At 39.1% G+C, this 14142-nt stretch overlaps 1 protein-coding gene across 2 annotated transcripts in view; it reads right to left on the bottom strand.

Moving 5' to 3' along the window:
* Positions 1 to 251: 251 nt before the first annotated feature.
* dennd11 (DENN domain containing 11) overlaps positions 252 to 14142 on the bottom strand; it is a 31967-nt gene continuing 18076 nt past the window's right edge. Inside the window, exons 5-9 of one of the 2 annotated variants that reach the window (XM_060839844.1) lie at positions 12965 to 13103; positions 11750 to 11878; positions 11248 to 11398; positions 3338 to 3406; positions 252 to 2677 (exon numbers count right to left, since the gene is read on the bottom strand). In XM_060839844.1, coding sequence (XP_060695827.1) covers positions 2482 to 2677; positions 3338 to 3406; positions 11248 to 11398; positions 11750 to 11878; positions 12965 to 13103 — 684 coding nt within the window. In that variant the 3' untranslated portion in view covers positions 252 to 2481. The remainder of the gene's footprint in view (positions 2678 to 3337; positions 3407 to 11247; positions 11399 to 11749; positions 11879 to 12964; positions 13104 to 14142) is intronic. The other variant, XM_060839845.1, reaches the window with a different exon arrangement.

Raw genomic sequence — 14142 nt, 5'->3', positions numbered from 1 at the left:
AGTCCTTTAAATTTAACAAAAAATATCTGTAACTCAATTCGTGTCCAATAAATCAAGAACCACTTCAAGAGTTCCAAATGATTTGTGAGACATAACCTATTATTTGTTGTGCAAGTGCTCTTAGAAAAATACCACAAAGGGATTTAAACAAAGTAATATAAATTTTAAACATGATGCGTTATTTGGGAAAGCAAACTTTAGACTTTAGTAGAGTTCTGAACATTCCCATTAAAATATTAGAGCTATGGCAAACTTTGGTGAAAATCCATTAAAATTGTCGAAGTAAATGAAACAATATTGATTACAACAGGCTTGAAAGATTGAGAATCTGCGTTGACTGGAAAATTTTAAAATCCCTTGAATCCCGAGAGAGGTTTGAAAACCGAGAAGGTTTTGCGTAAGTGAATTGTTTTGACAGCCTGATTCATATTACGGCAGCTTAAACTCAATCATCTCCAGAATGGAAAAAGAAATCTCTCAATTACACAAAGAGTCACTTGTGATAAAATATTCCACTCTCTACATTGTGATAATCTTCTGAAGCAACCTGAATTACACATTTGTGAGTGAATACAAGATAAAGAAATTAGATAATTATTTGAAGTTGAAAAGCCTTCTTTCTATATTATCATACAGCACTTTTAAAGAATAAGAGTATACCCTGCAGGTACATAACTATTCTTCTTTATTCAATCTGTATATTAAACTCCAATTTTTACAGAACAAAGAAATCACTCCAAATCAGCCCTGTATCTCTCAACCATCATTATATTCCATCCAATTGTCCTTTAAAACATATATTCATTTCTCTGTTTAATATTCAATTTGGATTTTTACATACTAAAGCACAATTAGAAAGTGTCCCCAAAAACTAACCTCATTCTTTTTGATCAGCCTAATTTAATATCTTCTAGCTACAGATTCACCAAACAGCTGAAATAGCTTGCGTCATTTTTCTACATCAAAGCCCTCAATTTTGAGCACATCTGTCATACTTCTAGATGAGTATGCATGTCCAACTTTCAAAACTTGTCAACATTTAATGCTAGCCAAACGGGTCTGTAACTGATTTATTGTTAAGTTTCACCAGCTTTTCTTAGCAATCTCTTGTCCTCTCCAGTAGCTCAGCAGCCTCATCTTACCCTCTCATTCATACAAAAACACAGAAAAAGAGATGCATACTTATTTTGTACCTCCACCATTCCTTCACACTGCATTTTCTTTTAAGCTAAGCTTCAACATTTCTGCAACTATTTTAACAATCGTTATCATTTTCCTTTCTAACTCCATAGCTTTCTTCAAAACTTTACTTAGTCCTTCTATTTTGTACATTCTAAGTACCATTAAAATTTATTTTTTCAAATGTATTTGAAATTTAATGTTAATTTTTCTGCTTGTTAAATGATTACCAAAAGCAGCATAAACATTTCAAAGAATTCGAAATAAAGATGAAGGTCACGGTTTGGAGTACAGCAATACCATGTCTCATCCTGAGCAAACAGCTTACGATGCAAAGGCTTCATGAAAAGCATGCAAACTATTCCATGCAACCCTGCCTTACAGGTAGCGCTGAAGAAACCTTTTCTCACTTAAAATAGTGATCACTCCATAAATAGGCTCCAACTTTCCCTTGTAGCTGCTGTTTAACAGCAAGATGTAAGATGCAGTCAAACATAGAAAACAATCACTGAATTTGTGTTTAACATGAATTTGCAGATGGTTCTGTCACCAGAGAGAACTATTCCGGATCAGACACTTCCTTTCATTCCTTGCATTTCAAATTAATAATGGCACATTGTCATGGGACATACAGTTAATGATTAAATTTGTTTTCATGTGGAACATCAAAGTCATCTATCACAGCCAATAAGTCTTAAAGGTTGTGCAAAGGGACAATTTTCAATGCCTGTTCTAGAAAACAAAACCCCAAGTTTAAAAGTGAATGGGCCATTGCAAGCCATTAAGCAGAGCAGCTAAAGAAAATCAAACTGAGGACTTACTGAAAAGAAGAATGCAATTTTAGTTGAAACCTGATAAACAGGGAAGGCTCACTACATTTCACAGTGGTGTAGTATGGAGTCTCTGATGTACTAGAAATAAATTCATATGAATGCATTCATGCATATGTGCTAATTCACAGCTGATAGTTGTACAACACATTCGCAAATGGCAAAAAAAGTCAAAGGAAAAATCAAAAACTACAAATAAATAAAATTTCCTTCGAAGTGTTTTTCTTCCAGTTAAACCATTAATTTCTCCCATTAGTTCTCCAAAAATCTTTAAATACATAGATAACTGAAGAGGCAGGAGAACAAGTGACCCATGAACTGACCTGGGCACAATCAAGAGATTGTGGCAAGTCATGATACAAGTGCACTTGGTTTTAATTATTTTTTTTTCAAACTCTATGCATCCATACAAACCTCCTGTCTTGGTCCTTCCCAGTTCATATAGCAGTTTGTTAGTCAAAGTTCACTTGGATCATGGGCAACAAGGATTGTCAATAACCAACATTACATCAATGCCATAAACTTCAAGCAAGTCCATCAGGAAGATGCGATCCCCCTGGGGATCCAGCCCCATACTCCTCACATGGTCAGCTGTCAGTGTTTTATCTTGGCATGCTGAAACCTCCAGCAACAGCTGGAAGATTCGATTGTTCTGTTCCATGAAAAACCTGCAAGAGAAGTGGGACAACATTAGCTAGCTGACGAGTCAAACAGCTTTAATGCATGAAGAGTGGTAATTGCTTGAAGACATGCTGTTCACAGAAACAGTATGGCTCCCAACTTAGTAGACAGACAAATGCTCCAATTAGAGGCTTTCCAAGATCTACATGAGAACCATTTAAAAAAAAATCACAGATCTAGACTAAGCAAATTACTCTTCATTAGCAATCAGGAAGACAAGAATGAATTAGAAGTTTACAAACTTTCCCCAATTTCTGTATTTCACAGCATTTCTTCTTGATCGCTCCGTGATCTATGCATTTTAATTTACCTGACAACCTTGCTTAGCAATTAATTCTGAATTGGAACATAATTAGACATAACTCGCCATTCATAACTATATATTTAGATTCTTTCAATTCTTTGTGATAACTTAAGGAAAATTAGACACCTGGAATCCAATTTTGCATTATCAAATAAGTTTTTCTACCGTTAAATTTATTTCAATTTATGGTTGAAACGCACTGAGACTAGACATCAAATAAAATTGACTAACATGGTTCATTAGAATTCATCAGAGCTAGAGTTTTGTCCACCTGAACAGACTTGGGTCTTAATATTGCCTTTTTCCTCTCTTTCCCAACAAGTCTGCACTGTTAGTTACTTACAGAATGAACAGGTCTTCTTCATTGGTACTGCAGTCTCCCCCTACTTCCTGAGAATAAAGTAGCATTTGCCTGTTGAAAAGATTTATATGTCATGTGTTAAAAGCAGGACTGGAGGAATACACTGTGGCTCTAGTCTGACTGCTCATATGTTGTGCCACAAAATTAGTTTCTCTGTTACCAAGATGACCAAATAAATACCTCATAGGTCATACAGCATGGAAACAGACCCTTCAATCCAATTCATCCATGCAGACTAAGTTTCCCAAATTAAAGCAGTCCCATTTACCTGCATTTGGTCCACATCCCTCTCAACCTTTCCTATTTATGTACCTGACCAAATATCTTTTAAACGTCTTAACCAGGAGGGATCCAAGATGGCGGCGACCCAGCAAGACTGAGTCCACAGTGCTCTACCCAAAACTTGGGAAAAGTGGGCTATCCACCCCCACCACACTCACTAAACCATTTATAATAGTTGTTAACCTTAAATAGTTACCTATTAGTACATTTAAATAGTCTAATACTAGCTGGAAAATGAGTAAAGGGAAGGGAACAGGCGGCTCTAAGAAAGCAGGGACCCCTCCCCCACCCTCTCCCTCTTCATCTGCAACAAAGGTGTCTTCAGCTACTTCAGGAGAGTTACCAATGAAGAGGAGCTTTGAGGAGATGTTTGCCAGGTGGGAGGCGAAGATTGATGCTTTTATCAATGAGTCTCGGCAGAGCAGAGAAGCACTATCAGCCGAGCTGCAGAAGCAGGGCAGAGACATTCAGGAATTGGAGTGCCGAGTCAGAGAGGTGGAGTCGAAGGTCGCAGCCTCAGAGACTGGGATAAAATCAACAGCTGACCACATCCGTTTTCTCGAGAATCGAGTCCAGAACCTAGAAAACCACGTTGATGACCTCGAAAATCGATGTCGTAGAAAAAATATTCGGTTGTTGGGCCTGCCTGAGCAGGAAGAGGGAGGTCAGCTGACAGCATTCTTAGAGCATTGGCTGCCACAACTTTTAAATCTGCATAATGGATCAGGCCAGGTAAGGGTAGAATGGGCCTACCGGGTCACAGTACGTGGGCCCGGCTCAACCCAGCGCCCACGCCCGGTCCTGTTCCAGCTGCAGAGCTATAGGGAGAGGCAGATGCTCCTGGAAGCCTCAAGAAATCTGGGAAAAGATCCCCAAGCTATGACCCACAAAGGATCCAGGATCATGCTGTTCCAGGACTTCTCCCCAGCTTTGGTCCGAAAGAGGAAGGCATTCGATGAGGCGAAGAAGCGTTTAAGGGACTTAAATATTCAGTACTCCTTACGATATCCAGCGACACTACGCCTTAGCCACGAAGGATCCATATATAACTTCGGATCACCGGAGAAGGCTAAGGAATTCTTGGACTCTCTTAAATAAACTGTAAGAGATTGTGGACGCTGGTCTGCCTTTCCCATTATTTTGGTTTACATCCCTTCATCTTTACTTATCTTTCCCCCTATGTGTGTATGTATATATATATATGTTGGGGCGTTTGGTTAATGTTGATGGGGAGAGGTGGTTACCTTATTCTATTTTACTTCTGTTTTTAGGAGCGGGGTTGTTTTTCTTTCCCCTGTTATTTTGTGGTATTATATTTAAGTATTACATGTTGAGATTGTAATCTTATAGTTATATATGGTATTAATATTCCCAAATATATTTAGATGTGGGTGTGGGTGGGGGTGGGGTGTTCACTGTTAACTCTAGCTTTATATTATATTTGAATTCTCCTCATTTTATTGAGGAACACCTGGGTCAAGGGTGGGGCACTGGTTGGAAGAGGGTAAGATGGACTGTGGGAGAGGAAGTGACGCTCCCTGGGAACAAGGGAGAAAATCTCCAATTCGGAATGTTTTATATTTTTTATACTTAGAAAGAGTTTTTTGTTATATTGTTTTGAGTGTATCAGAGAGTCTTTACTTTTGTAAATCTTGTATGCTCCATGCTCGGGATGTTCTAGATAGGGTTTCCCCTCCCGAGGGGTCTCAGATCTGTCCAGATGATTATGGCTGAACAGTCGGTTAAGTGGTGCACCTGGAATGTCAGGGGGAGTAATTCGCCAGTTAAAAGGAAGAAAATATTATCAAATCTTAAGAAGGAGAGAGTTGATATAGCTCTCCTACAGGAGACACACCTGTCGGATAAAGAACACTTAAAATTACGACAGGGCGGATTTGATCAGGCCTTTTTTTCCTCTTTTAATTCAAAAAGCAGGGGAGTCGTTATCCTTGTCCGGAAGAACTTCCCTTTGAAAATTCTAAATCAGATAAAAGACGAATCTGGACGATATATTTTGATTAAAGCCCTCATAAATGGAGAGGAATATGGGATCTTAAATGTGTACTGCCCCCCGGCACACCCCTTTAAATTCATAACGGAAGCTTTTTCAAAACTGATGGCCTTTGGTGCCCGTCATACAATTATAGGGGGAGACTTTAATTGTATTATGGATCCGGAAATAGACAGGATTCCCAAGAGTGCCGCTGGAGTATCTCCCAGATCTAGACAACTGGCGGACCTGAATAAAGAATTAGGATTGGTAGATGTATGGAGATGTCTCCATCCACAGGGTAGAGATTTTTCTTTCTACTCTAATCCACATAAATGTCACACAAGAATTGATATGTTTTTTGCCCCATCGATTTTTCTAAACTCTATAGCAACCTGTAAAATAGGTACTATAGCAATCTCTGACCATGCCGCTGTATACATGGAAACTAAGGTAAAGAACAATGGGACATCTGCTCGGCATTGGCGTATGGACCCGTTCCTGATAAAAGATAGCAAATTTTTAAAGTACTTCTCCCAAGAACTTAAAACTTTTTTAGAAATTAATACTGGTACGGCTAGCAATCCGTCAATGATGTGGGAGACCATCAAAGCTTATGCACGAGGTTTGATCATCTCCTATTCAGCGACCCAGAGGAAAATGAAGGGAGAGCAACAGCGTCTGCTCGAAGCTCGCCTAAAAGCAGCCGAAACAGCATACGCTGATAGACCTTCTATCACAAAATTGCAGAGGATTACAGCTCTTAGGACAGCTTTAAACACCGCGCTTACTCAAACGGCTAAAAGGGAAATATTATTTGCGAAACAAAGATTATATGAATATGGCGACAAACCGGGTAGATACTTAGCATTTCTTGCAAAGAAAAAGAAAGCCCCTCAAACTATTCCGACCATCAAGGAAAGTACAGGTACCCTGACTCATGATCATAAAAAGATCAATGCGACCTTTAAAGAATTTTATTCTGAACTATATAGATCGCAGGATTGTGAAGATAGGATTAGGAGGATGCAGTCATTTTTTAAAAATTTGACCTTCCCGGGCCTGACTCCGGAACAGGTGTCGGCCCTAAATACCCCTTTAACAGTCCAAGAAATACTTGAGGCAATTAGGCAACTTCAGAGCGGAAAAGCACCGGGCCCGGATGGTTTTCAAGCTGAATTCTATAAAGAATTTACAGGAATATTGGTTGACCCACTTATGGATATGTATAATTTTGCGCATAGTCAGGTCTGTCTCCCGCCCACGCTGAAAGAAGCAAATATTTCTCTTATCCTCAAAAAAGGAAAAGACCCAGAAGATTGTGCATCTTACAGACCAATATCCTTACTAAATGTAGACTTTAAAATTCTCTCAAAAATGTTAGCACTAAGACTAGAAAGGGTACTGCCATATATTATAAAGGAGGACCAGACGGGATTTATTAAGGGCCGCAGATCATCCAATATCAGAAGGGTCTTGAATATGATCCAAGCCTGTCATCAGGGAAAGATACCAGGAGTAGTAATTTCATTGGATGCGGAAAAGGCATTTGATAGGGTTGAAGGTCATATTTATTTTACACATTGGAAAGGTTTGGCGTTGGACAGGTGTTTACCAAATGGGTTTCAACATTGTATAATGACCCCAAAGCAGCTGTTATTACTAATGGGTTAAGATCGGATGGCTTCAGTGTGGGTAGGGGCTGCCGTCAAGGATGTCCTCTCTCACCATTGTTGTTTACACTGATAATCGAACCATTAGCAGAAGCCATCCGGACTGATCCTAATATAACGGTCCCGAGGATTGGTACAGGTAAACACAAAATTACCCTCTATGCAGATGACGTTCTCTTATTCCTCAGTAATCCTTTAATGTCAGTGCCTCGTCTAATTCAAGTTATTAATACATTTAGTGCATTCTCAGGCTATAAAATTAATTTTTCAAAATCGGAAGCCATGCCAATGGGTGGTCTGGCTATGATACCCCACTTAATGGACGGATCCCCTTTTCCCTTCCGTTGGTCCCTGGAGGGCTTCTTATATTTAGGTATTTTTATCACGCCAGTATTTGATCAGCTGTATAGGGCTAATTTTGTACAATTAATGGAAAGGATAAGGCAGGACCTCCAGCGATGGAGAGACCTTCCGATTTCCTGGCTAGGGAGAATAGCATTAATTAAAATGAATGTTCTGCCCCGTCTCTTATATCCTATGAGAATGCTCCCGCTGATGCTAACAAGGCTAGCCCTACGTAAATTATATGGCTGGTTGGGCTCCTTTATTTGGAACCATAGACGGCCCCTTATTAAGCTGAAGAAGCTACAGCTTCCACAGGCAAGGGGAGGACTGGACTTCCCAGACTTTAGGAAATATCAGTTAAGCTCCCTACTAAGTTACATAGCTGATTGGGTTTCATCTGATCCACAATCAATTTGGCTGGATATCAAAGCCTCCCAAGTAAAATACCCACTTCTTAACCTTTTATTTTCAGATAAAAGGAAAATCATTACAGACCACTGTAAAAATCCCATAATATTAAACACAATTAAGGGCTGGAATATAATGCGGCAAAATGAGGGTAACTCACATAAAACATCCCCCCATGCACCAATAGTAGGCGCATGGGGATTCCAACCAGGGATTACAGATGCCACCTTTAAACTCTGGAGATCCAGGGGTATCTCATGCTTAGGGGACCTATTTAAAGATGGGATCCTGATGTCCTTTGAGCAGCTGCGTCTGAAATTCGGAATACCTAATGGGGATCTCTTTCGATACTTCCAAGTTCGAGATTATATACAGAGGAAGACTACATTAATAGATAGTCTTTATAAATCAGACAGAGAACGTAATGTCTTACGACCAGCGGGGGCATCCTCCGTTAGTACTATATACCATTTGCTACATGATGGAGTCTCAGGAGACATGGATGACCTGCTTAAAACATGGGAGCAGGACTTGGGGCTAGAAATCTCTGAGGATATGTGGAATGACATTTGGGAAAATGCTAGAAGAATTGCTATCTGTAACAGAACTCAGGCTATCCAACTAAAGATACTTCATAGGGCCCATATAGCTCTGGCTCGATTGGCAAAATTTAAGGCAGGAGCATCTCCAATGTGTCCCAAATGTAAAATAGAGGTGGGTACTCTTGTACATTGTCTGTGGACTTGTCAGAAAATCCGCAGATACTGGACTAAAGTGGCAAATACCCTGACAGAAATTTTAGGAACGGAAATTAGGGTGGACCCTGTATCTCTCCTTTTGGGCTTTTCGAACCTCTCATCTCTGGATATGCATGGGAAGAGACTATTTTCTATTCTCTCTTTCTGTGCAAGGAAAAATATTTTGGTGAACTGGGTGGCTGAGGGCCCCCCTGGACTTTCAAATTGGCACAGATTAATTATGGAATATATCCCCCTTGACTTCCTCACAAATATGGTGCACCGAAAGACTGAATTATTTTATAAAATATGGCAGCCCTTTTTGAATTACATAAATGCAGATATTTCAGCTATCCTAACAAGGGCTTTTATTTAGTGAAGATTTCAGACCGGGCTGCTCCGGGGCCCCTTGGGAAAGGAATCCTGCGCGAATACGGGTTTTATTATATTTGATGTTTATACATTCCGAGCGTGTAAGAGACTTAGGTATACACTCTGGTTAGTTATAGGTTAGATTAGTAGAAAGTAGAGTTTTTTTTTCTTTCTTTTTTCGTTTCTTTTTTTTTCCTTTTTTTGTTTTCTTTCTTTCTCTTTTCTTTGTTAAATTATGACTATTGTATATATGATTTAATTGTACATCAATGTTTGTATTTGAGAGTTTTGTTTATTTTTGTAAATTTGCAAAAATGTTAAATTTCAATAAAAATATCTACAAAAAAAAACGTCTTAACTGTACCAGTTCATTCCATACACTCATCACTCTGAAAAAGGTGCCCCTCAGGTCCTTTTTAAATCTTTCCCCTCTCACCTGAAAAATATGCCTGCTAGTTTTGAACTCCTTGGGAAAGACTTTTGCTATTCACCTGATCTCAGCCCCTCACCATTTTATAAACCTCAAAAGGTCACCCCTCACAACCTCCTATGCTGCAGTGAAAGAAGTCCCAGCCTCTTCAGCCTTTCTCTAAAACTCAAACCCTCCAGTCCCACTAACATCTTTGCAAATCTTTTCTGCACCTTCTACAATTTAATAATATCCCTCCTATAGCAGGGCAACCAGAACAGTACACATACTCCAAGGGTGGACTCCCCAGTATCCCATACAACCGCAAGTTGACATCCCAACACCCATACTCAATGGTCTGACCAATGAAGGCAAGCATAGCAAACATCTCTTTACCACCCTGTCTAACTGTGACACAACTTTCAAATAACTATGTAGCTGAACCCCTAGTTCTCTGTTCATATATCAAGATTTAAATTTCAAAAGATCCATCAACCAGGTTTCTTAAACAATTATAGGTTTATTATTTCGTCAAAATTTACCCAATAAAGATACAATAATTAATGAACTTACATAGTCAGCAACTTAGAGGTATTTTCACCTACAAACATCCCCAAATGATACATGCAAATATGAACAAATATGCTTCAGAAACAGAGGAAAAGCGATTTCTCTGTAAAGAATGGCTATATGAAAAAAAAACAATAATTCTGACCAAGAAGTTATTCTTGGAGTCAAAAAGATAAAGATTACGATTTTGTGGCATCTTTTGCTCTCGTGCTCTGGCACATATAGACATGAATGGCTGTCTCTAAGATCTCATGGATACAGCTTGCTCAGGAAATAGCATCTTCCAGATATTCTTTTAATCATTCTTTCAGAACAAATAGGTTGTATTCCAAACTAATGCAAAGAGTTTTCTTTCAGAAATGGGAAAGATCAGCTGGGCAACTTGTTCATAGTTGGCTTCTCCCAAATGAATCAGTTAAAACCACTTCAAGCTAGTCACAATTAACAAACAAGCTCCAGTATGATCTACAGTAAAGCAAACAGCGATCACTAATCATGAAACTTCCGGGAAGCCTTGTTAAAAATATCTTCAATGTCCACAGTGAACCTTCAATGAACTCTTTTGAAGAAGCTTCTCCCTGATTGCATTTCAAGTATTGTGGGCATTCCATTTCTGACAAGCCTTCAAAATTTAAACCCTCTAAGCAATATTAAATACAGAACATTGCACATGCAAATATAAACAGAATGCTATACACAGTTCCCATTGCAGAGCGAAGGCAATAAAAGTACTCACAAGGCAAAAGCACAAGCCATCCATTGCCTGCCTAAATTATACATTAGTCAGGAGTATCTATCCCTCACTCAGAATCCCTACAGTATGGCAGGAGGCCATTCAACCCATTGAGTCTACACTGACCCTCCAAACAGTATCCCACCCAGACCCATTCCCCTACCTTGTAAACCTGGATTTTTCACAGCTAGTTCACCTAGCCTACACAGCCCTGGACATTCTGGGTAATTTAGCACGGCCAATCCACCTATACTGTACATCTTTGGACTCAATCCTTGGAATATCCTGAAGTAATAACCAATACATAATTTTTAAGTAAAAGAGGAAAAGGGAGAGGAAAACTGAGGGGAAAAGAAAAAGGGATTTTGCTTACCTCTGGTCATTGAGCTTACGATACTTGTCCTTATCTGCACTGTTTATTTTAAGTAGTTGCTGCAGGTGCTCACGGTCTGCTTTCACGTTTTGGTTATCAACGTAAACATCATATAGATCTTTTTTTTCTTCAAAAATCTTTTCTGTTGTGCCTTAAAACATGGAATGCAATTTGTAATTAAGAGCTCAAGATCACATTCATGGAAACCCAACTGGCATTTATACAATTAGTCCTTAAGTAGTGCAGAACTTGAATATTGCTGAAAAAAGGAGACAAGGGATTTTCCACATGAATTGATGTTCTTATGAATTATCTTGATGAGCACAAGAAAAATGTATTTTTTCCACCAATTTAAGAATTCCTCCTTAAATTTCGTAAAACTTTTATAAACATGCTGAGATTTTGCAGTCAAACAGAACCAAAATGCTGGAATGCTGCCATCTGTTAGGTCTTCAAAGAGACTTACGTTAGAAGGCAATTTCAGAATGTTTTATGTACTTACATGCCACATAAGATACTTCTGTCTCCAGAGTTTCAATATCCGCTACACTGATGTAGAAGTAAGGCTTGGTTTCAGGCACTCCTCTGATCCCAGGCAGTGAAACATTGGCCAGACAGCAGCAACAGTAAACTAGAATAGAAAAAATGGGGGAAGAGAGAGAGAGAAAATGAATGTAGTGATGTGCTGAGTATGGTGAGAGAGGGCTAGATTTCTTGCCTGGATGACAAAAGGGTAAGTGGAATGTGGACATTCAACTAACAAAGAAAGATGGAAACTAACTTCAAAATCCTTACCAATGTTAAATTGATGTGATCACACAAGATCTAACCGTTCTTGTCTAAGTAACTTCAAGTCAAATTTAGCTACTGCATTGATACTGCACAGATTCCTGAAGAAGGGCTCATGCCCGAAACGTCGACTCTCCTGCTCCTTGGATGCTGCCTGACCTGCTGTGCTTTTCCAGCAACACATTTTCAGCTCTAATCTCCAGCATTTGCAGTCTTCACTTTCTCCTACTGCATTGATAATCAAGATCAAGGAATAACCCATTTTGGTTCTCTGCAATATTGCATACATTACTTATCTTCAGAAGCAAAAGCATTAATTCCCTATGGTATGGAAACAGACCTTTCGGCCCAACAAGTTTACACCAACCTTCTGAACAGTAACCCACCTAGACTCATTCCCCTGACTAATGAAGCTAATACTATGGGCAATTTAGCACGGCCAATTCACCTGACCTGCACACTTTTGGACTGTGGGAGGAAACCGGAGCACCCAGAAGAAACCCATGCAGACACAGGGAGAATGTGCAAACTCCACACAGACAGTCGCCCGAGGTGGGAATCGAACCCAGGTCCCTGGCGCTGTGAGGCAGCGGTGCCGCCCCAAATTATACTTTATGTAGGAATATTAAGTATTCATTGTGTTTAATCAAGCAGAAATAAAATAAAAATGAAGACTCATCTTGTTTCTAATCAGAAATAATGCTAGCTATGTAACTTATCATTTGTTTAGGTTTCTGCTGCACAGCTTGAGCTGGAACCTTACAATAATAAAATATTTCATGTCAATAACTGGAATTATGCAACTATGGAGCCAACAGTCACTATTGCAAATGACAGAATGGTCTGTGCTTCATATTCTCATTTTTAGCGTTACATGAACTTTAAATTGCGAACTGCATGAAAAACTGAATTCAATCAAAGCACGCACCTCTGTAGCAGACCACTCCAACGGGAGGGGGAGAGAAAATTAAAATCCGTTTCCTTAAAAGTGCAAATTTCCAAAGAACCATTATCTGCTCCCCAAAAAACTTGATGAACTGTGACATGCACCCTGCAGGATGTGTGATCTGTTTCCAAGACAAGAATTTTAGCAACATTTCAATAATACTATTTGCTAGTTAATTGACTGAATAAGGATTCTAGCAGCAAATTCTCAAATAACGACAAATCCAAACAGAGACACATATCACGTATGTTTTAAACAGTAATGGTGTTTTTAGGGCAAGGACTAGGCTATTGCAAATAAAATTCATGATAACGCTGATCTTGGGTATACTAAATATTTGAGAAGATACTAATATCAATTATTCAAATACAATGAAAGATGGAGCAACAAAAGTGAAATTAGCCCTTCCTGGGCAGAACCTATGCTTTCTCATAAGGGTTGGCCAAACCTGGACTCTAATAAGTTGACTGATCACAGACAACATAACAAAGTCAAACAGTGGCACTTACTTTTCATAATGGATGGACAAAAATATAAAAAGAAGCAGGACTGTGAGATGTAAAGTAACATTTAAATCTTATTCCTAATTGAGTCTATATCGATTCTATACTTTGATTTATCAATGTAGCATTTATTCATTCTAGTTTCCCATGCTTTCTCATAACTTTCTCATGCTTCCCTTTACGTTATAGGGTATACGTTTAACTAGCCAAGTCCATTGTCTGGAACCTTTTGCTTTTCAAACTCTCTTGTTAAGACATTTCTTAAACCCAACCATTCAATCAAGTTCTAATCACTTCACTATCAAACTGGTTTTGGATTTCTCAGTGAAGTAATGAACTAAATAAGAGTAGTGCAGGTTGGTCATTAACTAAAATGTTGCTTTCAAATTACACTCCAGAGAGAAATAAATTCTGCTCTTGTACAACTTGTTATGCAGGTTTAGATTACTTACAGTGTGGAAACAGGCCCTTCAGCCCAACAAGTCCACACCAACCCTCCGAAGAGCAATCCACCAAAACCCATTCCCCTACATTTATCCTTCACCTAACACTACAGGCAATTTAGCATGGCTAATTCACCTAACCTGCACATTTTTTGGACTGAGGGGGGAAACCGGAGCACCCGGATGAAACACACGCAGACACATGGAGAATGCG

The sequence above is a fragment of the Hemiscyllium ocellatum genome, chromosome 19 (genome assembly GCF_020745735.1).
Source record: "Hemiscyllium ocellatum isolate sHemOce1 chromosome 19, sHemOce1.pat.X.cur, whole genome shotgun sequence".
NCBI classification, from domain to species: domain Eukaryota; kingdom Metazoa; phylum Chordata; class Chondrichthyes; order Orectolobiformes; family Hemiscylliidae; genus Hemiscyllium; species Hemiscyllium ocellatum.
Note: the sequence above shows the minus strand (reverse complement) of the source record. Positions and strands in the feature narration are given on the sequence as shown.